This window comes from Monosiga brevicollis, genomic scaffold (assembly GCF_000002865.3).
Source record: "Monosiga brevicollis MX1 MONBRscaffold_23 genomic scaffold, whole genome shotgun sequence".
In the NCBI taxonomy this organism is placed as follows: domain Eukaryota; class Choanoflagellata; order Craspedida; family Salpingoecidae; genus Monosiga; species Monosiga brevicollis.
The window spans coordinates 354,556-379,950 of NW_001865060.1; the positions used below are offsets into that span (position 1 = coordinate 354,556).

General features: G+C 55.5%; 5 protein-coding genes across 5 annotated transcripts; 3 read left to right on the forward strand and 2 right to left on the reverse strand.

Moving 5' to 3' along the window:
* Window positions 1-739: 739 nt before the first annotated feature.
* MONBRDRAFT_10719 (uncharacterized protein) lies at window positions 740-7,425 on the forward strand (the record flags this gene model as incomplete). Its single annotated transcript, XM_001748424.1, has 19 exons — window positions 740-821; window positions 1,108-1,307; window positions 1,623-1,727; window positions 1,823-1,964; window positions 2,093-2,165; window positions 2,276-2,480; window positions 2,571-2,700; window positions 2,841-2,874; window positions 3,056-3,399; window positions 3,513-4,486; window positions 4,616-4,855; window positions 4,990-5,102; window positions 5,264-5,322; window positions 5,412-5,555; window positions 5,659-5,946; window positions 6,090-6,267; window positions 6,510-6,681; window positions 6,797-6,919; window positions 7,150-7,425. 19 exons carry the CDS (start codon window positions 740-742, stop codon window positions 7,423-7,425), a joined length of 3,882 nt encoding a protein of 1,293 aa, XP_001748476.1.
* On the reverse strand, window positions 7,403-10,195 carry MONBRDRAFT_38327 (uncharacterized protein; the record flags this gene model as incomplete). The annotated part of the gene is made up of 7 exons (XM_001748495.1): window positions 7,403-7,646; window positions 7,721-7,785; window positions 7,868-7,972; window positions 8,081-8,185; window positions 8,364-8,934; window positions 9,132-9,494; window positions 10,154-10,195. 7 exons carry the CDS (start codon window positions 10,193-10,195, stop codon window positions 7,593-7,595), a joined length of 1,305 nt encoding a protein of 434 aa, XP_001748547.1. The 3' UTR covers window positions 7,403-7,592.
* A 534-nt stretch (window positions 10,196-10,729) lies between these two features.
* Window positions 10,730-12,650, forward strand: MONBRDRAFT_28046 (uncharacterized protein; the record flags this gene model as incomplete). Its single annotated transcript, XM_001748425.1, has 8 exons — window positions 10,730-11,003; window positions 11,045-11,097; window positions 11,179-11,236; window positions 11,337-11,463; window positions 11,539-11,620; window positions 11,773-11,898; window positions 12,179-12,511; window positions 12,534-12,650. 8 exons carry the CDS (start codon window positions 10,730-10,732, stop codon window positions 12,648-12,650), a joined length of 1,170 nt encoding a protein of 389 aa, XP_001748477.1.
* Window positions 12,651-12,996: 346 nt separating this feature from the next.
* On the reverse strand, window positions 12,997-15,823 carry MONBRDRAFT_38328 (uncharacterized protein). The gene is made up of 7 exons (XM_001748496.1): window positions 15,768-15,823; window positions 15,525-15,605; window positions 15,160-15,403; window positions 14,886-15,044; window positions 14,719-14,799; window positions 13,649-14,609; window positions 12,997-13,508 (listed from the first exon to the last, which is right to left on the reverse strand). Exons 3-7 carry the CDS (start codon window positions 15,382-15,384, stop codon window positions 13,096-13,098), a joined length of 1,839 nt encoding a protein of 612 aa, XP_001748548.1. The 5' UTR covers window positions 15,385-15,403; window positions 15,525-15,605; window positions 15,768-15,823; the 3' UTR covers window positions 12,997-13,095.
* Window positions 15,824-16,909: 1,086 nt separating this feature from the next.
* MONBRDRAFT_33714 (uncharacterized protein) lies at window positions 16,910-24,355 on the forward strand (the record flags this gene model as incomplete). The annotated part of the gene is made up of 18 exons (XM_001748426.1): window positions 16,910-17,542; window positions 17,860-17,990; window positions 18,078-18,232; window positions 18,363-18,413; window positions 18,568-18,668; window positions 18,756-18,848; window positions 19,009-19,042; window positions 19,132-19,284; window positions 19,379-19,659; window positions 19,748-19,891; window positions 19,976-20,317; window positions 20,373-21,479; window positions 21,613-21,742; window positions 21,830-22,089; window positions 22,236-22,682; window positions 23,447-23,610; window positions 23,795-23,842; window positions 23,992-24,355. 18 exons carry the CDS (start codon window positions 16,910-16,912, stop codon window positions 24,209-24,211), a joined length of 4,494 nt encoding a protein of 1,497 aa, XP_001748478.1. The 3' UTR covers window positions 24,212-24,355.
* Between the last annotated feature and the right edge of the window lie 1,040 nt (window positions 24,356-25,395).

Below are 25,395 nucleotides of genomic sequence, written 5' to 3' on the forward strand. Positions count from 1 at the left end.
CTCCAGACGAGTCACAGTATCATCTACCAGCCACCCATGACAGTCCGTACGACTTGATGAGCAAGTGGCCAACAACTGCGACAGCAGCCTGCTTGCTCCAGCAATACGAAGCAAGCACAGAGCCAGGCCAGCGGAGCTTACAGAAGGTTTCCTGGCCGATCATTACCCGACACATGAAAAACTCAATGGCAGCACCAAACCCAAAGGAGACGGCCGCAATTCGGCCAGCCGTCTGCCAAAACTGCGCTGCCGAACGCGCCATGAAGATGCCAAATCACCCGTTTGCGCGCCCAAGAAGAAGCGCCAAAAAACTGCCTCTCACGCGCTCTGCACAAAGTCTCCTCTTCGCTGCACAAACTACCACTATGACAACGTTTATATCGTCCAAAAGTCATAAACCATCGTCCATCTGTTGATTTGTCATCATTTTACTTGTTTTTGGCGGGAAAATCATCCTCCAACACCGCCATCAAAGCTTTCCAAGTGCAGTGTGTCACGGCTGCGCGCCCGCGCGACCCCTGCGGCAGACCTCTGTGGCAGGCCGTTCTGTGGCTGTTGGGGTGGAGTGGAGTGCAATTGCATTTGCAGCTTTAGGTCTGGCTGGCTCAACGACGAGTGCCTGCTCACCAGGCTCACTGCCAGCCATCACAACATTTCGGACACTAAAAGGGTCAGACAAACGACCTCCAACGCTCAGACTCAGGAGCCCTGGACGGGCGCATGGGCCAACGTCGTCGATATGCCCCTCCAAGTTCGTCCCACCCTTGCCTTGGCCGGGGACCCGAGTCCCGATGCCATCTACGCCGTCACTCTCCAAGATGGTATGTCCATTTGTCTCCCCCAGCGCACCACCATACCTGCCAGCGATGTGTACTGACTGCCTGGTTTTGGTTTGGGCTCTGGTTCTGCAGCGCGAGCTCTCGTGGATGAGCATGGCACGCTCATCCTTGAGCCCCTTTGGTATCAGCTTCTAATCCTGGGGGCAGAGGCCGCTCCTAGTACGTTATCCGGCGACTGCGTGCAGTTGGCAAACCCAGATTCGCGTTTAACAGCAGCAATCTGACCACAAGTCTGATTCCCGCCACTCCCCCGCGTCCTCGCGCGCAGGCACGCAGGTAGCGCAGCAAGTGGCGCCAATAGTCCAGCGCATCTTAGCTGGAAGCGAAGCCGTGCGTACGCACATTCGACAGCTTTGGACTCACTTGAGTGCCGTGACCTCGCTGAAATTCATTGGCTCCTACTTGGAGCGTCTCCCCCCGAGCGCCACGTTCGACTTGAGCGTCTTTGCCGACCTGCGCAGCCTTCACGTATCACACATCCACGCCCGCAAACTCATTGGCCTGGCTCACCTCGTCAGTACATCCGGCCCCGATTCAATCGTTCTGCTTGGCACGCAACAACACGTGGCGTGTCGCTATCTCATGCCCCCGACCCGGCCGCCATTCAGATGCCTCGCTTGGCCCAGTTGACCTGTCGGCAGTGCAAGAGTCAACTTGCTGATATTCTCCAGCCGCCCTCACAGGTACACCACGCACGCACTACGCACTCAATCATTGCGCTTGCTTCGCGCCCTCCATCCCCCTTAAAACCTGGCCATCACGCTGCACCTCTGGCTGCCACAGAGTGATGCGCGACATGATGTCGTGACCTGGGATGAGCTGCGCGAGCTCGACGTGTATGCCAACGGCATTGATAGTCTTGACGGACGCTTAGCCCTCTGCCCCAAAGTCAGTATCTCCGCGTCGCGTTGAAGCCCCAAACCGGGCAAAGCAAGTTTTCAACGCTGAGCGAAGCTGATGATGGGGTTTCGCATTGCCAACAGCTGATGATGCTCAACCTCGGGGCCAATGATCTGGAGGAGCTCACCCCGCACCTCAAGTACCTTGGAAACCTACACACCTTGGGCTTGGCTTTCAATCGTATCTCCTCTTTGAGAATCCTGGAGCGCGTCGAAATATCAGAAGGTGAGTGCGTGTCCAACGATCCACCACACAAGCCTTGGGCAGCCATCTGTGTCCCGCTGATACCATCCTCCTGTCCTATTCATTCTCTCTTACCCATCCACGGCCTGACCAATCTCTTGGCACCATAGCCTTGCAGCGTTTGACCAGCCTCAGCGTTGCCGGCAATCGCCTGACCTCCCTCAACGGCATCGAGCACCTCATGTACGCCACAGGCAACGTTGCCTTCCCCCCCTTGGAGCCCGATCCTGTTGTGCTTGGTCCCTTCCACACTGATGGCAATCGGCGCATTTCAACGGCTGCCGCTCTTTTAGGTTTCTGACCCTTTTGGATGCAAGCAGCAATCCGCTCAACTCCATTGCCAGCGTCCGTGTCTTGCGCCAACTAGCCCCAGCCCTGCGCGATGTCAACTTGGAAAATTGTCCCGTGATGCAAACGACCGACGCTAGAGAGCGTATCCTGGCTCTATTTGGCAGCAATTGGAGCCGTGTCATGCTCAATGGTCGGCCTGCAGGGGAGGTCAGAATCTGCTTGCGCAACTTATTTGGGCTCTACGCCTGTCCCAACAAGGCCCTCTCAATGGCTTTCACTCATACGTCATCTCTGTAGGATCGTGAGGTGGCTCAGAAGATTGCCTACTACGACCAGCAGCATGAAAGCATGATGCAGGAGGAGGCCCGCATTACTGCGCAAGGCCCCGAAATTGTCACCGTCAAGCTCAAGACCAAGAAGAAGAAAGGTTCGGCAAACGCATTTGGTGTTGCTGCAGCGGCCAGGCTGAGGAGCCTTTCGGTTGTGGCCAAGACGTTGTCCACTCTCATCATCACCCCTTTGCCTCAAACCTTGTTCTTTCTCTTTGCCTGCCACTCACTCTTGCAGGTAGCAAGACTGGATCACCGCGCAGCACCCGCAAGTATGAATGAATGATCTGTCCACCTTCCCCAGCTTTTGCTCACCTGACCGCCTGTCGGCTCGTTCTCCCGCTCCTTTTTTTTTTTTTTTTTTTTTTTTTTTTTTTTTTTTTTTTTTTTTTTTTTTTTTTTTTGCGATGATGCGTTGGTCCTCACTTCGACACCTGATTTTTACGCATGCAGAGCGGTCCTACGTAGCAACCCGTTGGCTGAGACAGGGGCAAGTTTGTCCTCTGTGGAGCGTGAAGATGTGTTTCAATCAAGCCGTGACCTGCAGGCCGACAGCGCCTCTGCGCGTTCTGCCAGCGCTTTTAGTGGCAACAGCGACGAGGAATCGGAAGGATCGGACTCCCAGGATTCGGACGACGAGGCCGAAAAGGGTGAAGCCACCGCACCAAGGGACCAGGATCACTCGAATCGTTCAATCAAAGAAGGTGTTAAATCGCCCCCCTCCCGTACAAGTCCTCGCCAGATGCCTACCGTACAGCCATCGTGGACCGACGAGATTTCCTTTGCGGAACAAGACGGTACGTTTTGGTGGGCGACTCCACTCACTTGGCGTCTATGCGTTGTGCACTCTTGACACCGTCTGTGAGCCGGTCATCGGGAACTCACGGCGCACGTTTTGAAATGCTTATAGTGCTGGCTGATGCTGGAACGTCGGACACAGCCAGCCTAGCCAGCTCAACTTTGGACCCCGCCGCAACCATGACCAACATGGCTGAAGGGCTTTCGTCCACACCGCGACGTGTGGGGCCACGAGTGCGTCGCACGAGCAACGACCCGCACCCTTCTTACGACCAGGTCGATGACCCTGACGTGGAGCACACTCTGCTTGTTGGAAACTCAGCGGAGAAGGCAGACCGCCGAGCCAGTCAGATTTCAGAGCAAGGGTATAATCCGCACGATCTTGACGCGACAGCCATTCCTCGCCCCAACAATGAGCAACCGTGGCCACATGCTGACCACAGTCAAGAACCTCTTGAAGCAAATATGACGCATGTGCAGCCTGCGAACGCGGAGAGCACGCCCCAAACGGCGTTTGCTCCAAACACTCTGCATCATCAGGACTCACATGACTCGGCCGGATCGCGTGGTGCCGACATTGAAGGGGTAGTCAACGCTCCCATGGAAGCCCCGCGTGTGCTCAAGGTGAAAAAGTCGAGAGATGCCAATCGCCGTCGCAAAAAAGGCAATCGCTCACGGCGACCATCATCCAAGGTCTCTATATCGGCGGACGTGGTCAGCGATGACGAGACCAACTCTGCGTCACGCGACAGTCTCCTGGCTGGAACCCACGTCGAGGACGAGGATGAACCTCGGACACCTCGTGCAGAGGAGAATACGCCTGTCCGACCCGTCGACGACCTGATTCAAAACTACCTCAAGTCTGAGTCGTCTGCTCCCACTGATCCTGCGACGACACCCGTCCAGGCTTCGCCCGCAAGCATGTATCCCGATCACTCGGCTGACGAAGCAGCCGTGTTGCCCGCCGTAGCCACTGACACACAAGTCCCTCCACCCCGTGCCGTCGTCCGCGACTATGCAGCCAGCTACGATTTTGAGGTCGTTCAGGTGACCAAACTCGCTGATTATCTGCCCCGCATGGTGGAGGTAAGTAGGAGTTCTGTGTGTTTCATTGTGCACACACCCTGGCAGCTTGTGATTTGGGATCAAGCGTGGCTTACTCATCGACAACCTTCATTTTTTGCGTTTTTATTGATTGCTTTCCTTTGAGCATAGGTGCTGGGTCAAGAGGTTATGGTGACATGGGATGACAGCGGCACCGAGTTGGAGCGGTTTGATTTGACCCTCCTGGCGAGCTGCGAATGCGACCAACGACAAATCTTGACACTGCAGTTTGTGGACCCGATCGGCAAGCAAACCTTCATCAAGTTTTGTGCCAACCAAGCCGAAGACGACGGCGTGGCTCAATTTGAACGCTTTCAGACCGTTTTGCAACGTGTGATTGCGGCCAATGAGGTTTGACCTGCACTGGGCCATGGAAACGCTGTTGCTGAACCCATCAAGAGTTCAGTGCCGTTATGAACAAGGCAAAGCATGCTCTCAGCAACTTGCCAAACTTGCGCGGCTAACCCTTACTCTTTGGTTTGCAGGTCAACGGCTTTCACTCGGGGGCTATCGTGCGCATCAAATGCATGGCCTGTGGACATGTGTTGGAAGCGGCGGAAGTACAAACCATGAGCAGCGATACCCGCTTCTGCCCTTCGTGCGTTTGTGCAGTTTCTTTGGCCCGTGTAGCTTGCTGTAAAGAGTTGCCGGTTTATGATTAGCTGGAAGTGCCACCAAGCATGCTTTCTCACATGGTATTGAGTTCTTGGTTTTGTTTTGTTTTTTGTTTTTTCCCTCGAAATGCGGGGTGGTGCGCAGGTGCCGGTCTACTGACCTCTATGATCTCAATGTCTCCGTGGCGGCCGATGACACGGATGGTATTTCAACCGCCACACTACCTGCTTTGACGCAATGTTGGCTCGCTTGCTTGTGCTGGAAGCTGACCAGAACACTTTCATGTGAACAGGTCATGAGGAGTCGCTGCGTGATGAGGAAGATGTGGGCCCCAGTAGTGGCGCCACAACGGACGATGAGCGCAATCGAAGAGTGGACAGCTCTGTCTCGGCCAAGAGTGGCGCATCCCTGGCTTCGGCCGCTGAACCGGGCTCCGGTGAGCATATGAAGCTTTTTGCCCTGGCCATCCACAATCTTCGCCTCATGTCGTGCTTGTGCAATTTTATCGATGCCAACTTGTCCAAAATATTGTGCAACAGCTGTTCCAGCTTTGCTTAGTAGTCGTGCCTCACCCAACGTCGAGCGCAAGCAACATCTCGACACGAGCGGCGGGCAGCTCGATGCCTCAATCATGTCCGGCTCCATCTCGATCGCCAGTGCGGCTTTGAGCTTGGAAACTGGGTTGCAACGCATACGTGAGCATGGTACATTTGAAGCGGAGCACACGCCAACCAAGCTTGACCAGGGACTCGAAGTCATGTTGCCCCTGGAGCACTTCACAACCACCGAGGAGACCACAATGGCCTGGCTCTATGGACGTTTGGCAGGTATGCTTCCATCAGTCCTCCATGCACGCCTTGTGCCTTCCATGGAAGCAAGCATGTGTGCTGCTTTGGCTTTGTGCCTGGCTCACAGTTTGATTTGACTGCAATCATGAATGTGCCACACACACACACACACCCTTTTGCAGTGGGCCATGGCCAACCGCTGCTGGAGCGAGCCATTCTCGTGGCCTCCAACCTGCACCTTTACGTCTTTGCCCAAGCCACAGATGACGCGCCTGTGCGTGATCTGATTGATGTGGTAGCAGCGACCCACGATCGAGCCTTGAGTTCAAACAGCTCTCATTGCGTGTGCATCGTCCGTTGGTTTCCTTTGCGTGTGTAGCTCAAGTGCAAGCGGAAAACGGCCTGGAGCACGCTGGGCAGCTTTGTGCTGGGGCTGCCGCAAGCGGCCTTTGAGTTTTCAAGTGTAGACGGCCCAGTTTTGATCCATGCCTATTCGACTGCTGAAATGTTTTCGTTCTTGGTGTGCGTAGATTCCTGCCAGTTTGTATTTGGCATGCTTCGTCGTCCGCGTGGTGCACTGACCCGTCGCGTACCGTGCGCAGGCAATTGCGAGACGTGGCGGGTGTGAGCAATAAGCGGCTGCTCCCGCACGATGAGGACGAATGGTCGGCCTATGCTACTGTTGTGGGCTCTGATGACGAGGAGCAATCCACTTTCCGACCACGACGTATCGGAGAACTAGCCGTTGAAGACATTCCCCAACTTGTTGCCGAGGTTCGTGCCCCAGCCAAGGGCGGCACTTGGTGGTCAGCCCAAGTCTGGTTTTCAAGCACGTAGCCCAGTCGTTGCGCAACTCAAACATGCACACATTGGCTCTGTGCTGGTGCAGGTCCAGGCGTCACAGGTGTTTGTGACCAGTCGTTTGGATGCTGCTCCTGTCGGCGCATTTCGAGGCGGGGCCGTAGATGCTGCCCAACGTGCTGCCTTTGGGCTGGTATTGTTCGAGGGCCAGGTTAGAGTGGACTGTTTTGCATGCAAAATGCTCGTGGACAATCTGCTCACCCGACATTTGCACTGCACAGTTGACATTTACGATGCAAATAGCGTCAAGCGATGTTCACAAGGTTCGTGGTGGGCACACGCCACGGACTGCGCATTCTCTGGCATGTGTTTTTGCCCTGTCACATCTATCGCCCGTCTTCCTCACTACCAAACCACCCTTTACCGGTATCATCTTATTAGCCAAGAGTACAGGAACTGTGGACCATGCCGGTGGAGTGCTTGGCGGGCTTGCTGTGGTCACCCGCTTCACCCCGCTTCTTTGGCTTGGAGTGGGACCCAGACGAGTTGGAGGAGCTGGATCAGCAGCCAGAACTTCCCTCAAAAGACGAAGACGGGCTCATGGCAACCTGGTGCTCCTTTGTCTCCATGCATGCGGCAACCGAGATGATGCTGGCCATCAATCGTGCGTACATGGACGAGTTTGACATTGAACTCACTTGGAAGATTGTCAATTGAAATGATGATCGTGAACTCCGACATTCCAAATTTCGCGGCCTCTCACAGAAACGAAAAGAGATGAACGGCAAAAAGAAGGATGCTTTTCCTTTTTTGTTTGGGTGTGTGTGTGTGTGTGTGTGTGTGGCTTGTTTTTGTTTTTGGTTTTTATTGTGCGAATCCTGTACCTACAGAGGGCCGAGGCAAGTACGCAGACGGGCTGCCAATCCCTCACGATGGGCCTGGCGTTCGCACCGCCATTGGAACTGTGAGCTCTTGGGCAGATAGCGGCACAAAGCGAGGGGACAATTCGCACCTCATAGTAAGCAACAAGCTGTGAAATCGTTCCGCGATCGCGCATCTTATCATCCAGGAACGTCCCTACACACGAGCCGGAGGATGCACGCAATATCCTTGATAAGGGACAGGAAGAGCTGCCGCAGACGTAGCGGAAAGAACCAACCGTTGTGGGTGGGTAAGAATTGATAGTGATAGTTCTTGCCATCACTGTGCATCGAAATGACAATGGCGCCGGGGACCTTGCCCGAGTGTCGCATAAGATATAGACCTATCAGCAAGTGTGGACCTGAGAGTCGGCAGGCAGTAGAAGGTTCCTCTCGGTGGCTGCTAGCTAGGACAGCGGAGCAAGTGGAGCCACAGGACTGGAAGGTCGAACCGTGGTTATCACCAGTGGCGTAGGCATAGTCGGTCAGAATGCTCTCTGATGTCTGGCGATCTGCTGTGTGAACGCATTGCCAGTACGCCCAATCCACCGCGGCCGCTACAACCAGCCAAGCATTAACAAGGGCACAAGGGCACACAGAACCAAAAAAAAAAAAAAAAAAAAAAAAAAAAGAGCCAGAATAGGTCAGTACGGAACGGCCTGGTCTACAGGACACCAAGCGGCGGTGCGGGGAGACCCATGCGCTGGAAAGGTTCAACGAAGAGCGTCAACGCACGGTCATAATCGCCATAAATATCATCGTCAACCGCCTGCAGGCTAGCATTTGGGGGCAAGGTCATGGCAGCATTGGAGCGGGGCATAGCAGGTTGGGCAAAACCAGTGCTAAAGGAAGGCTGCAACGTGGCTGATTTGTTGACGGGTGGCTTGTTAGCCATTTTATCTACATGGATGATGCGGGTTGCGTTGCGAGTCTTGACGATTGGGGTCAGGGTGGCGCTCTTGCTGGCAGTGCTGGGCCCATCCGTGATGGCATTCCAGTCATACGATTGGCGCGGCGGCTCACTGCCTCCGGCAGAACTGGAGGGCGGTGCTAGTTGGGGCCGGCCTGGGCCTCGCGCGGGGGAAGCGCCGGCGCTGGCTGGTGTCGCAGTTTGATTTGAAACGGTCGGGGTCGAGGCCGTCTTGGGGGGCCGGGGCGGCGCTGGAGCCTGGCCGGTCTCTGGATTGGCCTCCTCATCTAAGGCGGGAGGGGCTTGGGCGCCCAAGCCGTTTTTCAAGATTGAACTTGTATCTTTCAAATTGGCATAGCGGGGCAGATCAATCAAAACAGGGATCACAGCAGGCATCTAGGGGTAGGAGCCAAGCGGTCAGCGAAGAATTATGAGATGGATGAGCAGAGGCCCAAAGATGACGGGGCAAATTGCCCTTGCCCGTGCCCCTCCACTTGAATGTTGTCATGGAGGTGATGGTTGCCCAACCAAACATGCTTGTGGATTGGCGAGAGCGAGCGGGGCGATGATGAAAAAGAGAAGAGCAGGCGTACCTTCTTTGGTGGGCGAGCAGGCGCGGCACCGCCGTCAGGTAGCTCGTCTTGAAGCGAAAGCTGTTGCGCCTGATCTTGGACCGATCTTAAGTCTACAACACCCGGCGCGTGCTTCTGTGACCACGACGTGAAGAACGAGGCCAGGCGTTTCAAGGTGACACGTACCCTCGTATTCATCATCGAGATTTGGGGCGGCCAGCGCGGCAGAGTGGTGACGTGGAGGGGTAGCAGGTCGGTTGATTTCAACATCCTCGTAGCTATAGCCAAAGCCGGTGGGATCAAACCCTTCCGGGACCTGTTGCAGATGAGGTGACAGAGCAGGAGCCGTGAGCGCGAGCGCCGTGAGAGCGAGCGCCGGTGGATCTGGAGGCACGGCACAACGGCTTGAAGACCGGGATGCCAAGCAGACCTCTTCAACAAATTCCAAAAGCCCAACTTCGGGCTTGGCTGGCAAGGGGGCCAGTTTATGTTCATCCAGGGAGCAATTGCAGAACTTGCAACTGGGGGTGATTGGGGAGAATGAAGATGGAGGTACAGCCATGGTTTGTTTGTGTCGTTGTGTGATAGGCACACGCATGAGGGTAGAAAGGATGTGGGGTGAGGGGTGACAATGTTGCATAAGGGCAGGGAAAGGCTGGCAAAAGAAGAGTGCATGACCAGGCCGTCAGCGTACCGCTTCTTCCACACGTGGAGCTCAAAACCAGGGCAACTGTCTGCACCGGTGGAAGCGGGGATGATGGCCAAGGTGCGTGTGGGCAGCAAAAAGGGGGGATGGGAATGAGAGGAGGCCGCGGGCAAAGAGCTTGGTAGGAAGTCGCACTGACGAAATGCTGATTGCGTTTGAGACTCACCACAGGAAAGGCACGGCTGTCCCTTATTCACCTCTTGGATGAGCACGCCCTGTCACGGTAGGGTGGGGGAGGCAAGAGTTGAGCGGGTGCGGTCAAGATGACGACTGCGGCTGCATGGCGCTTTCTGATTCGTCAGGACGGCGGTTGGCTTCTTTGCTGTTGCCGGCTTACCAAGCGACTGGCGAGATCCTCAGGGCTGGATTGACGGGCCATGGCGCTGAACTTTGGCCAACGGAGGCTGGACTCTGCACTGGAGTGAGTACAGAGGTGTAGCGCGATCGAAACGTCAAGGAGGACAAACAAAAAGCGAAAAAAAGGAAAAGTCCCAAACCCGACGTGCGATGGTGGAAGAGCAAACCAGCTAGCCAGGGCTAGGAGCGCAGCATGTTGAGCGGCGGAGCAGGGGTTGGGCGTCCTCACCGTTTTAAACGTCCGCCCACCCGCCAGCCGATGAATCAAGAAAGGAAGACGCCTTGTCAGCCACAAAACCCCTCCTCCTGCACTTGCACCGATACCACCAAGAGTACCCACACCACCAGTTCCACCAGCCGTGTGTCCGTACCCGTACCCGTCGCCGTTGTCTGTCCAACACCACCACCACCACCAGCAGCAGCAGCAGCACCAGCACCAGCACCAGCGTCCCAACTTGTCAACAACTTGATCAAACTGCCTCTCTCTCGTTTTTTTTTTCTCTCTCTCTCTCTCTCTCTTTTTGTCCAGCTCGAGTCTTTTGGTCTTCTGGTCTGTATGAAGACTGGAAAGCTTCTCTCTCTCTCTCAAACTCTCTCTCTCTCTCTCAAACTCTCTCTCTCTCTCTCTCTCAAACTCTCTCTCTCTCAAACTCTCTCAAACTCTCTCTCTCTCAAACTCTCTCTCTCTCTCTCTCTCTCTCTCTCTCTCTCTCTCTCTCTCTCTCTCTCTCTCTCTCTCTCTCTCTCTCTCTCTCTCTCTCTCTCATTCTCTCTCATTCTCTCTCATTCTCTCTCATTCTCTCTCTCTCCATTCATTGTTATTGTTGGCGGTTTGGCAGCGACCCGGGGATTGCGGCGTGTCGCTCGATAGGAGAAGGGGTCTACGGTGGCAATCGCGTTTGTCGGAGGAATATGGAGGTTTTGGTGAGTTGTGCTGGGTTGCCCGAGTCGATGATTGGGTGCTGGCGGCTTGATTGACAAGGCCTGTGGTCTTGTTGGTCATAGGGCTCAGAGGAGTCTGCTTCCAGCGAGGTCCTTGAGTGCGATGGCTTCATCCTCCCAGGTTCGACTGACTGGACTCGCTTGCCGTTTCCCGCTGCGGTGGCGTGCACCCAGTGGCCTCTGCGTGTTGCCCATCGCCCCTGCTCATTGGTCGCCAATAGACTTTATCGATGAGCAATGCTTTCGCTCCTTTTGCTGGCCGCATTTGAGCACCATCTTTGCCCATGCCCTGACGCTGAACATTGGCCAGCCCTACATCGTCCCGCTCCGCCAGGCAGACATTTACGGGTGGGTGGCTCAAGTGCACCCTGTTGCTGCAAATGTGGTCCATCGGGGTGCTCACGCTCTTTGCCCAATCGACAGCGGTGTGTACCGATGCGTGACCTGTGGCCATGCCGGCCTGCTCCATGACAACGTCTCGCAGCTCCTACGCGAGCACTGCCAGGTCTTGAACACGTTTACTCGCTCACTGCCTATCGATGACACCCCCCCACCTCGCGTGTGCCGTTGCTGCCCGGGCCGCTGTTTCTATGACATGACCCGAGCGCGATTTTGGCACTCACTCTGCTTTGCGCCCTCCCCGATTTGTTTTCCAAGATGGTTTATGAGGAGTTGGCAGCCCAGTGTTCCTCTGATTGCCAAACCTTCCTTCGCCGGTTCCGCTTTCGACTTCGCCAGTTTGCTCAGGGTGCAATTCTGATCCGACCCCTGGTGGCCTACATGGTACGCAAGAACCCACAACCTCCATAGCCATGCTGGCCATTGCTCGCCCCAGTTCCGCTGACCTGGAGCCACACCCCCATCAACGCCACCCCAAGAGCCTTTTTTTTTTTTTTTTCTTAGTTGCTGTTGTTGTTGTTGCTGTGGTTGTATTACATTGTTCGAGGGAAAGGGATCAACTTGTTGATCCTATATCTCCAGTCTTGCACACATGCACCTGCGGCCTCAGATTCGGGGCCGTCGACTCACGGACGGCTTGCTTGCGACAACACTGCTGCGACAGGAACGCACCTACCTCGAAGCAGAGCTTGAGACCGACTGGATTACAGAGACGGAGACCATATTTCGCACCATGGTTCTTGATCGCGACCCGATCCATGACACACTCTTTGAATACCTAGAGGTCGCCTTTGAGAATGACTTGCTGCTCGATCCGAGCGACATGGAGTGCATGGCAGAGCGCCTCTTCCGCATCAACCCTCACTATCGCGATCTTTTGCCCAATTTTTTTGATCGCTACGTGGCGCAAGGCTATTCCCCCTCCTGCACCACCGAACTCACCCTAAAGCCCACCTTTTTGACCCAAGAACAATACGAACAGCTCAAGCTCGCCAACGTAAACACCCCGGCTGCCGCAGCCCGCGATCCTGCAGCACCTGCCCCAACCCGCCGCCCAGCCTCAGACTCTGAAGACGACAATACTGAACACATCCAGCGCACCAACCATCCCAGGCACAAAGCTGCGACTGCCCTAAACAATCGTCACCAACGTCGAAGACACGCACCAGATGACGAGGACGAATAACCTGTGCATGTCTTGACGATGCGTGCCTCTCATCCTAATTTACCCCCTCTTAGGGGGGTGCGCGCACGTGTGTTTTCGTCTGGATTTGTACTGAATCCTGTTTCCAGCCCTGCTGCGCAGCCTGCCTGGTCTCTATCTGTTCTTCCCTCTCTGGGTTGTTGTGCCGTCTGTTTTGTCATGACTTTGACTGCCAATTTATGACATGACGTATATATATCAAAGCCATCTCTACGTTGGGGCCCATTCAAACCGAGTGCACAAAAGTGGTTTTTGTGCTTGTTTAATCTTTTTTTTTTAATGAATGAATTGACTCGAGTAGCAGTGGCACAACACAAGAAAACCATCGAAACGCACCGGCAAAGAATTTGGTGCGACCCGTGTCGCTATTGAGATGTTCAGATCACATCATAGCCCATTGCAGCAGGGCCCGACACCATGTCATCACGGCCAGCCCCCACCGCAACGCCTTCGGCATCGCCTTTCTCATCGTCATGAGCCGCAAACGAGCTGAATTCGTCGTGCTTACCGCTGCGCCCTCGGGGCACGTGGCGTTCAGAACTCGCTTTTGCACTCGACTTCTCCTCGGGCTGAGGACCCGGGTAAAACTTGGCGCGTACTTCAGTTGCAATGGCCTCGGCCAGCATGTAACGATCCTCCTCCTCATCCGCCAACAAGCCGTGCTTGGTCATCCGCTCCACGATCACCATGCCCATCATCTCCGCGATGCTTGCCTTGGGGCGGAAACCACTCTTGTGCTCCTTTTGCGATTTGCTGGCCATTAATTCATCGTAGTCGACCTGCACATTGTCTGTTCCAACGTCAGGACGCACCACAGAGGCAGACCCGGTTCGCGGCAAGTAAGGGCTACGAAAAAAAATAATGTTCGCCGAGGGGCCCCCAAAGTTCATACATGACTGGCCTCGCGCAAGCAGCAAGAGACAAACGTACCTGCATAGTCAAAGAGCAACTTGCGCCAAACGCAGCGCGAGTCAAATGTGTCCTCCCGGCCCCTTTCAACACCTTGACCCGGAGGCCCGGAGACGGATGAGCGATCCTCACCAGCCATACTGCCTACTCGGCGCCTGTTATCCGCATCCGCCGCACCAGCCTTGCCGCTGGCCGGCGGGACGGTGGGCTCGCCGTTGTGGGTAGCAGCGATGGGGGCCTCCGGCCGGCTCGGAGATGCCGCCGTGGTGGCGTGGTGCGAGGCCACTGATTGTGCTGCCGCATGAGCAGCTGATGCTCGTGAGACAGTGTTACGACGACTTTCGGCCACCGTGGTTGTGTTGTGGCTGGCTGCTCCATTCGCCCCAGCACCTGCGCCATATACAAATTGCTTTTCACCAACTGCTGGCGTGATGGAGCCGCTGGCGTGCTCCGATGCTTCTTTGACTTCAGGGCCCAGGCAATAAATGAGCACGAAGGAGTGGACAAAGTTCTCGGGTGGACGATCGTCCGTTGCGTTGAACTGTAGGTACAATAGCGCTCGGGCCACATCCTCGGGGCTGTTGAATTCGATGTTGTCCTTGAGCTTGCGCTCGACGCGGACAGCAAAGGTATTCTTAATCAAACGACGGCGGCATTTGGACCGCGATTTGGGGTTGGCATTGGACGGCTTTGTCACTTTCTTTGGCCCACGACCCTGCACAACAGTCAGTGGGTGTAGCCCGATGCGCACCTCCTCCAGAAACGCTTCAACATTTGGTGGCTCGCGGAGCTCTGGCTCAAGCTCAGAATTGGGTACACCTCGCGTGCGCACAACAATGGGGGCCTCGCCCGTGTGCACCCGGTTGTACCAGTCTTGAAAGCGCGTGGAAAGTTCTTCCTTGTTGTCAACCACCTCATCTTGGGTTGAGTTACGGTAGCGTGCGAGCAAGGCGTGTGCAGCAAAAGCTCGTAGCGACGGCACCTACGCACCAGGATTGCACAGGATGTACATGACTGCTTTGAAGCAAACTATGACAAGGACTCGACACCGAGCATAACAATGTGCGCCACCAAATGCGCCATGCACTTGCCTCGAATAGCCATTTGTGGACGCTCAGCTTGCTGGCAGACCAGCGCTGGTCTGCCTTGGCGAGACAGCACTCGACAAAGGCCTGCAACAGAAAGAAGCTCATCAAAATGAATGCGTCGAATCAGGGCGAGACGGTGGCTGGGCACCGAAAGGAGGGCCGTGACTGACCTTGGCCTTGACCATGGTCTGTTTGCAGGTGGGGTTGTCTTTCTCATGCAGCGTAAGCAGATCCTCGAGCGCGGTGGTGGGGAGGACCAGGTTTTGCTTGGCACGAATGATGTCCAGGGGTTTCTCGCAATCCGCGTACACGCGTCCAGGGACCAGCATCTGCCACATGCCAGAAGGGGGCAGATCAGGGTGGCACAAGGACGGATAACTGTCACAACCCGTCTTTGCCAAGTTGCAATGTGGCAATAAACAACAGCTAGCTAGGCAAGCGCACCTCGAGAATCAGGATGCCAAGGGCGTAAATATCGTCTGAGATGCGCAGGTCCGATTGCCAATCAGTCACCAACTCGGGGCTCTGGTACATGAGCTCGGACATTTTGGAGCTGGTTGCACCACTCTTCTTGCTCGACTTTGAGGAGATGGAAGTGATGTATTTGAGCTTGATCTGGCCATTGTGCTGAACGTGAATCACATCCGGTCGCAAGCTGCCATGGGGCATGTCATTCAAATGCAACTCGCTACAAAGCGAGAGGTGATGGCAAGGCAGCAAAAGAGGAGGCAGCAAAGCAGACAGAAGTCAGCCATAAACAAACGAGCGGGTCGCCTGCTCCGAGCAAGGGCGGGGTGAACGAAACAAACTTGAGGACGGAGATCAACTGGCGACACCAGCGGGCCACGATCTTGATCCGAATGGCTGGGCGACGATCAGCGGCTTTATCGCTGAGTGTGAAGCGAAGGGTAGATTGGATTGCCAAGCGGGCACAGACATGGGAAAAGGAGGAGAAGAACAAGAGAGGGGAGGCAAGAGGGGTGAGTGAATGCAAGCAAGAGCGAAAGAAGGGTCAAGGTATCAGATGACAGCGTGATGGTCAGTGCAAATACCGTTGGCCGTCTTTGTCCTTTTTGTCTTTCTTAAGATAGGATTTGAGGGTGCCGGCCGTCAGGACTTCGCTGATGTAAATAATGGTGTTGGAATCGTCAATCCAGCTTCCAAAAATGTGAACGTAGTTTGGGTGCTGTTTAAGGTAGGCCAACCGGCGTCTTGTGAGCGTCAGCCAAAGGATGAGATGCGCGCACGCCAGGGAAGAAATGGGAGCGGGTGTCTAACCTTGATCAGCTCAGCAATCTGGAGTCGACGATGCCATTTCTACATACGCGAATCCGCCAGGATGATGATTGAGTCAAGGCGGGCTGCATTTCCCACGATGGGCGGCAGCAGGACATACTTGGCGTGTTTCGGCGGTGATGACGTCGGACAAGGGCAATTCGTTCCACCACACACTGACGCCCGTGTCTACGGGGTGTAGCCCACCGGAAGAAATGAGACGGAGAAGTTTGTGACATCTGTGACTGTGCTGCACCCATGCATGAAGAGATGCCTCAGCCTAAGCCGCACCCTGATCGACACAAGCGAAGCGGCGCTCGCCATTCAGATTCTTCGGCTTGGTCTAATCAGCACCATGATCACGGGGAGTAAGCCAAAGGCGAGGTACCGACGCAAAAGACGCGACACCAAGGGTGTGTGGGGCGGAGGGGGGAGGGGGCGGACGGGGGCAAGAAGGTTGATACCAATTGCTGCAAGCGCTTCCAGCGGCCGTTGGGACTGATTTTGGTTTCAAATTGGCCTTCGATGTCCAGCATCTCAGCGTCGGCAATCTAAGGACGCCAAGATCAAGCATGAGCGCAGAGCCCCTGCTGCGCGATAACAAGGCGGTGGGCGGCACTTGCCACACCTTGTTGGAATCTGCCATGGTGCACGATGGGACTAGGGACCACAGCCAGCCGTCCTCCGTGTGCTTGCCAGGTCAACTTGCCAAGCCCGGACTCACGCGTCGTTTTGGTTCGAGAATTGGCAAGATACTTGCTTGCTCGGGGTCCCCAAGACCTCGAGTGTCTTTGCCAGACCAATCCCCACACCTGGTCGCTTCTTTCAAAGCCGAACGGCAAACACCACAAACCGATCCGCACGCCACACGTCACAGCATGCCGCGTCACCCCCACCCAGCCCGCTGGACAGTAACGTGATGAGAGCCTCACAACACCTCACCGCCAAATACGACAAGAAGCGCCACTACGACAACGACGGCGCTTTGTTCACTACTACTGTTGTATTCGTGTGTTGCTGTAAAAGGCTGACATGTGAAGTTGTTGTAAAACACTGTTGTTCCCTTTTCTCAAACTCTCAAGTCTCTCTCAAGCTCTCCCTTCTCTCTCTCTCTCTCTCTCTCTCTCTCTCTCTCTCTCTCAAGCTCTCTCTCTCTCTCTCAAGCTCTCTCTCTCTCTCTCAAGCTCTCTCTCTCTCTCTCAAGCTCTCTCTCTCAAGCTCTCTCTCTCAAGCTCTCTCTCTCAAGCTCTCTCTCTCAAGCTCAAGCTCTCTCAAGCTCAAGCTCTCTCAAGCTCAAGCTCTCTCAAGCTCAAGCTCTCAAGCTCAAGCTCTCTCAAGCTCTCTCAAGCTCTCTCTCTCTCTCTCAAGCTCTCTCTCTCTCAAGCTCTCTCTCTCTCTCTCTGTCATCTTTGTAACGATCAGCAAGTCGGGTTCGACAGGACGGCAGTGTATCGGTTGCTGGCCTGCTCGTCGGGTCATTGCATTTGCTGGTGCTGAACTGGGAGTGGCCCCGACCTTTGCCGGTCAGCGAGGGCAAAAGATTGGGGTGGTGGTGAGACTCGGGCGATCGCTGGGGCATCAGGCGCTGCCATGCAATGACAGCATCCAGCCGAGCTGCATCCTCAAGTCGGCTGGCCCGTTGAGCCATCCGCTCTGGTGCAATTTGTCCACGACGGCGCTCCGCTCAGCATCCAACTCGTAACAGGGTCATGACAATCAACGCAACAGGTAGGCGCTGTTTATCATGTTCAATTGCTCGACACCCTCGATTTTCGCGCCTCGACGATCGGCTCTGCAAGGAAGGTCAATCACCGCACGCCCATCTCATGGTCCGTGCCATGTTCGCTTGGGACCTTTGCCTTTTGACAGACACAGCACCTCTCGCAGCACGAGAATCAGGCCATGGGGACGACTCCCAAAATGACAAATCCATCGGTGACCCTCGTCATGCTTCTGACCCCGATGCCACCGCGCGAGCTGAACATGCCCTCCCCCAAAAGGTTCGTGTTGGCAGCAATCTGACCGCCGTGAAAGCGCGTTGGCTTGCTGAGCAGCTGGCTAACCGCTTGTGCGCAGCTCCACGATAGGTCTGCCACAAGCCAGCCCACTTCCACGCATGCCCACAACGATGGGGCGCGCCATGGCAGCGAGCACCGTAGTCCTGCCCATCAAAAGCGGCCTGCTGAAACCCGCGCCGAAGTGCAGCACCAACCCCAGGCGTCCGATGCCAACAATGCGAGCGGTAAGCAGCAATGATTCCTCCGAATGTTCCCGAGCAAGCCCTAGAAACGAACTTACTATGCGTCTTTCCACTTGTCTGCCTGCCCCTTTGCTGTCCTCGCCCTTTCGCGCGATAATCGCGTCGCTTGCAGCAGCAGCAGAAGCAGCAAACAACAAAGCAGCCAAGCCCTCGCCACCAACGAGTATGTGCTCAACCCCCCGCCCGCCCTGTCCTCCACTTGCTGACATGCCAGCTTATCTCAAGCCCTTGTTCCCGAGTGCTGCACTCGCCCTCACTCGTCCCTCGTGTATCTCGCGTTGACGCTGCCTGGTCTGAAACCCGGGAAAATACCACAGCCACCTGGATGCCTTGTCAGCCCGTATCCAAAGGCTTTGCCATGTTCGTCTCGAAAACCGTGGATCTGATCAATGCCGAGTCCCATAGTCGGCTTACTGAGGTTCGTCGGAGAAGAGTTTGACCCGATGTCTTGGGTTCATCATCCTGAAGCGCAACAAACTGACTTGTGTGCCAAACTTGAACGTAGGGTGTAAAGATGAACTGGCTCAAGGCCGATGTCGATACGCTACAAGCCATCGAGCGCAATTGGTACCATGCCATTGATGACAAAGAACGACAGGTCAGTTGGCCTCCTGGTCTGTGGGCCCCCTCTTGAATCGGAGCTTCTGAATTCCGCGTTCTAGTTCCTGATTGGGACCTGTTGATTCGAACTTGCTGACTCCCGACTCCTCCCCAACGTGTGTCGGTCGCGCACTGGCCACCCACATTGCCGTGCGTAGATGTTCGAGTCGAGTGCTGGGGAGAGCGCCTTTGGTTCGTGTATGATGGCCCGACGCCTTATATCTTTGCTGCGACGATGTGCCTCCTCACCCGTTTGCCTCCTCTGGCTCCAACACGTTCAGAACAATTTTGTAACGCCTACGACATCACGTACCTGCCAACACAACCCCACGCCGATGACACGAGTCACCGACGGGCACGCGCTCGGCGCCGTGGTGCCCCGAGTCGCAGCCGTGCTTCAGATACCAGTGGCCGAACAAGTCAGCAAGACAATGGTACGTCTTTGGAGATACGAGGCCCATATGTCGGTGGTTCTTGTGGTGCAAGACTGAACGTGAAACTGAATCCGCAACTCCTCAATTCCAATAGTGCCACGAGACCTTCTGCCCGCTCAGCGGCAACCCATGCATGCCGCGGGTAACCCACTAGCTCACAAGCCCACGCCGGCAAATATCACATCTAACTCGTCGATGCCGGGCCAGATGCTATCTCAAATGGCCATGACAAGCATGCCGTCGCAAGCTCAATCAATGGCGCACTGGTGGTCGGGTGGGCGCTTGCCCATGCAAGCGACCAAGCCAGTGGATGCAGCAGCTGCGGCGGCTGCAGCCATGAGCATGTCCCAGCTCATGGTCCCCTACATGCCTCAGGTAGCACCAGCCCCTTTTTGGCTTACGTTCTAGCCTGCTGAGCGCTTGCACCTTGAGCTCACTCTTGGCTTGATCTGCGCTGCGATAGCAAATGGGCTGGGGAATGTCGGACTTGTCATACAATCCCGCCGCTATGGCATTGCAAGCACCGCAGACCACATCCATGGCCACCTGGCACCACCCCAAACCGGATATGATCGAGCCAAACCAACATGCCTCTAAACGGGCCAAGGTCTGTGGAGCTGTGTCTCTGCCCTCCCGTTTTGGCCTGCAGATTGTTTAGCACAAAACTGATGCATCGCTGCTCGCTACTTAGCGGGGCTCGGCCGAGATGGGGTCTGTCCTTATCTCAGGGATTGAAGCGGAGGCTCCAGCACTGCGCAACCACTGCTATCAATTTGCCATTATGACGCGGACGACCGTTGAGCATGTAGTAACCGCCAGCATGGACCGCGACACTTTCTTTGAGATGGTGAGCCGTTACGGCACAGAAGAAGTGGAGATTATCCGCTGTCGCTGCCAGATCAATCTTGAAGAGGGCGAGATGATTCGCTGTGCCAGCTGCTCCATGTGGCAACACTGTGGATGCATGGAGCTGATTAGTAGTGCACAAGCCAACTATCAATGCGAGCTCTGCAAACCGCGCTTGCTGAAACGAGTATGAACTGGCTTTTGACCCCTCAACCGCCCCGTGAACGACATTGCATTTGAAGGCACTTTGCTCACGCTCGTGCATGTATGTGTGTGTGTCTCTGTCTGTGTCTCTGTCTGTGTCTCTGTCTGTGTCTCTGTCTGTCTCTCTCTCTCTCTCTCTCTCTCTCTCTCTCTCTCTCTCTCTCTCTCTCTCTCTCTCTCTCTCTCTCTCTCTCTCTCTCTCTCTCTCTCTCTCTCTCTCTCTCTCTCTCTCTCTCTCTCTCTCTCTCTCTCTCTCTCTCTCTCTCTCTCTCTCTGTGTCTGTGTCTCTGTGTCTCTGTGTCTCTGTGTGTGTCTCTCTCTCTCTCTCTCTCTGTCTGTGTCTGTGTCTGTGTCTGTGTCTGTGTGTCTGTGTGTCTGTGTGTCTGTGTGTCTGTGTGTCTGTGTGTGTGGGGGCATGCCTTATGGCGCAGGACATTATTCAAGACACGCGAGACTATGTGCAGTATCGTGTCATTCACTCGGGCACGGCCAAACGTATCGGGCTGGGAGATTATGTTTATGTGCGCCCGGGAGTCTTTCGACATACGGGCCAACGCAACTCGCCCGACAACGACTTGCAAGTTGTGCAGGTGATAGGCATCTCACACAATGCGATCGACCACAGCCTGCAGTTGAAAGTGGTGCGCTTCATGCGACCGCAGCATCTGCGCAAAGCCGGGCAGCTTGAGTATTTTGAGAACGAGCTGTACCTTACGGATGAGTTTCGCACCATTCCGGTTAAAGCTGTCAAGGGGCATTGCACGGTCATGGGTCTATCAGCCTGGCTGCAAGGCACCAACCCTCTCTTTGCGGACGCCGATATCTATGTGTGCCAATATGAGATGCAAGGTTCCGCGCGCTGCCTCAAGTCCGTGACTCAAAAGTCCTTGACCGACTACATCTCGCATCACCCTTATGTGGAATTGCAAGGCACCAGACCCGATAAACGCGCCCCAGCTGCGAGCCAGGAGCTGGCGCGTCAGCAGAAGCAACTGACCCAGCAATGGTTGTCCAAAGGAAACGAGGCAGATGCCTCAGACTCCGAGGCTGGCACGGAGGCGCTGCCGGCCGGCATGCAGCCGCAGTTCTTGGGCTGGGTGTTCCCACGACAGTGCTTTGGAGTGGCCATTAATTTCGAGGGCAAGGTTGGTGGCGATGTGGCGTCTACCCGGCAGACAAGATGTTTTTCGTTGCCTGGCGGGACTTGTTGACGACATGCATGCTTTTCTCTCACACGGTGCCATGCTCGGCATGGATTGGTGCATGGTTTGATTGCAGCGCTATGCCGGGCTCTGCTTAGCGGAGGGGGCTTTTGCCGACTCGGTTCGCTTCGAAGGTGCAGCTTCGGCTCCAAGTAACGACAACGACGAGGTTAAGGTTAAGGACGAGACTCTCGAGGCCGCAGCTGGTAAGCAGCACCATGAACGCTGCCTCGGGGGAAAAGGCAGGCGATGAGGTCTACAACTCTGCCCTGACCTTGGTGCTGCGCTTTTAGATGATCGAGTGGGTGTCAAGCCACCGTCAGATGGGTCGAATGCACCAGTGTGCAGCACGTTGGTCAGCCTCAACCCACCGTGCACGCATGTTGTGCACAATGTGCGTGGATTAGTTACGACGCTCGCCAACGGGCATCGCCCGCCTTTGGTGAGCACGACTCCAAGCCAGATCCATTGTCCGTATCGACTCTGTCGCTACGTGGGCCAGGATGCCGTGAGCCTTGCCTTTCATCTTCTGCAAAAGCATAACACCGATGATGTACGTGTGAATGTTCCTTCCAAGTGTGCAAACCCAATGTGCCTGCGTCCGTTTTGCTTGGTGTACGTGGTGTGTGTCTGTGTGTTTGTGTGTTTGCTGGTGCATGACTGACCACAGCTGCTCTTGCTATGTGGCCGGCAACACAGGTTCTGGTGGCGGAGAACTCGATGCGAACGGGCGACGTCAACACGGCTCATGCGGATTCGCCACCTCACTCGGAGTCGGACAAATCCAAGGCTCGCGCTGCGAGCCGTGCCACGGCATCCGGCCATGCTCCAAAGTCGTCCACGACGCGATCCACTGAAGGGCTCCTATCAAGCCGCGAGTCCCCGGCACCCGATGGGGTGGCTTCACCCGAAAAGGCGTCCAAACGCACATCCTTGCGGTCCAAACGGGGCAGTCAGAGCCCGCATGCGACCTCTCAAAATGTCGAAGCAACCCCGCACCTCGAGGAGCACCCTGAACACGAAGTTTTGCGGCGATTTTACATTGAGCCCCGAGCTTTGCCAACCAATGACACCTTTGACGTGGACGTGGTGGACCCTTATCACTTTGTGCAGTGTGCCTCGCTGGGCGAGTTGAAGCGGTGGCCCGTGCGATCCTCGAGATTTAGCACCAAAGTCTGATGAATATGGTTGACTGGCCGCGACACTCCTCTGTATCTGAAAGAAATTGACATCCGATGTAAATGCCGACTCCACATCCGCTCGTAGCTCCTGGGCGTCGAGTCTTGGCCACATGTGTGTGTGTGTGTGTGTGTGTGTCGCCCGTTGTCAGACAAAAAAAACAATTGTCAGATAAACGAAGGAAAACTGGTGGGGAGGTGGCAGGGTGGAAAGTTGAATAGAAAGTACGGTAATTTTTCAGTACAAATCTTTTCAAAGTTGCTGACGCGTGAGGTCGGCTCACGCACTTTTCTGTTTCATCGACGGTACAAGGTATGTGTGCTTAGTGCGCAACCGACGACGCCGACCACAACGGCCCCCGGCCACCCGGGGAATGAATGGTGCACTCGTTTGGCAGTGCGTCGTGCAGGGTGGGATAGATTGTACGATGTACATAAAGGGTTCCTGTCTGTCGGTGACGCTGTTGGCTCTTCTTCGCTGCCTCTTGTTCTGGCGATACGAAACCAAAGAGCTTGTGGCCAGGCGGGCAGGTGCTTTGATGAAAGAGAAGGAAAGGGGTTGAGAGAGCCACTTGGTCTCAGCCGTCGTCCTTGACCTGGCCTCGTGGTGCTACATTCATGCCATGCTTCGGTCGCTCCCTGCACTCGCGCTTTGGCGTTCTCTGACGCAAGTTGCGTGACGCCTCTCTCACTCTGTTTGTTTTTCCTTTGCTTTTGTAATGTCTGCCACAGATGGGTAAGCCTCGTGGTATCCGGACCGCCCGCCAGCTGCGCTCGCACCGCCGCACCCAGCGATGGTCCGATCTGAACTACAAGAAGGCCCATCTGGGTACACGCTTCAAAGCCGATCCCTTCGGTGGAGCGTCCCACGCCAAGGGCATTGTTGTTGAGAAGCTGTACGTCCCTGCCCCTTTGACAAAACTTGCTTGCGCATCAGTCTTTCCTTTTATATGGTCATTGGCGATGGTCATTGGCGGCTTGTTTTTTTCCCACATCTCTTGGGCATTGAGTGTCGAGCAACGCACTGGTCACCTGTTCTCATTTTTGCCGTCGTTTTGTTTCTGCTTTTCTCTTCTATAGCGGTGTCGAAGCCAAGCAGCCCAACTCGGCCATTCGCAAGTGTGTGCGGTAAGCAACCTTTTGAATGCAAACTCGTTTTCCTTTTTTTCTTGCATGCCATCAAGGCGACGACGTGCCAGTGTCGCCGTGTTGTGAATTGCAGTGCCTGTGACCGCTCATTATTGTCTGGATATCTGGCGCTTGCGACCTATCTACAGTGTGCAGCTGATCAAGAACGGCAAGAAGATCACGGCTTTCGTGCCCCGTGACGGTTGCCTCAACTTCGTCGACGAGAACGACGAAGTCCTCGTCTCCGGTTTCGGTCGTGCCGGTCACGCCGTCGGTGATATTCCCGGCGTCCGATTCAAAGTTTGCAAGGTGTCCAACGTCTCCCTGCTGGCCCTGTACAAGCACAAGAAGGACAAGCCCCGTTCTTAAGTTGTTGTTGTTGTCGGGTGTTTTATTGGCCGGCACAACAGGCTGACCCGGCTGCCCGCGGCTTGGGGAAGACGCCTCTCGCGTTTTCGTCATCCCTTGAGCCAGGTCGGTCCAGCCCAGTCACAAATTGAGCGGTTGACCGTTGTTTTTCTTTCTTTTGGCTTTGTGTGTGAGGTCACGTTCCAACAACATTGAAGCAACCAACGGGAAGAGGAGGAGGAGTTTGTCGTGGCACGAGACGGTATCGACATGTGAATTCAAATTATCCGGGGGCTCGGGCTTGGCAAGTGAAGAAGACGAAACAGAGAAAAGCATGGCGTGGCATCCAACTTGAACACGAGGTAACTCAGCAGACCTGCAAAGCCGCTTGTCCAGTGAGGCACATGGGCCGCCTGCCTGCCTGATCGAGGGGTTCACGCTTCACCACCAAATGGATCCTTGTGGAGTGTCTGATCCTCAGCGTGCAACGCTGCAAAAGCTGTCATCATTTCGGCATCACTTTCAAGCGCTTGTCGCACATGCTCCGGCCGCACCACGACGGGTGGTTTATCCTTGGAAGTTGAGCTGGTGGTGCCACCCGTCTGGGCACCACGGGCAGCGGCCACGCATGCATCGGCCAGCTACACACGGACGTCGCCCACGGCGATCACGGGTGAGCGAGAAGAGCATGGCCAAGCACATGACCGAGATCCAGCAGCCGGCGATGGAGGTCTCACCTCGTGCACAACGTAGTTGAGAACGGCACCTAGATAAACTGAGGCCAGCACCTCTGAAGACTGACTATCAAACTTGCCATGCTGCCCTAGATGGCGCCGGATTTGGGGCAACGGTACCTTCGCAACAAGGATAAGCACTCGAGCGACCCCCCTTCCCCTTCCCCCGACCTGACATCGACCTCAGAGGCTTGACAGCCAACCCACCTCTTCATTCAGGCCTGATCGGGTAAGAACTTGCTGCCAAGCCGGAGTTGCCTCGGGTGTTGCTGCTGCCTCCGAATCGCCCTACCATGCAGATGGATTGCGGGAAGCCGCCAGTCTGCCCGTGAGCTCGGCCGGACCGAGCGCGCACAGACCGGGATCCAAGCAGGCATCCCCGAACAGAAGCCCCGTACCATACTACCGAATCCGAAGAAGATGAAGGAAAGAACCGCGCCAGTCAATCCTCCCCCCACGACCCCCTCAATT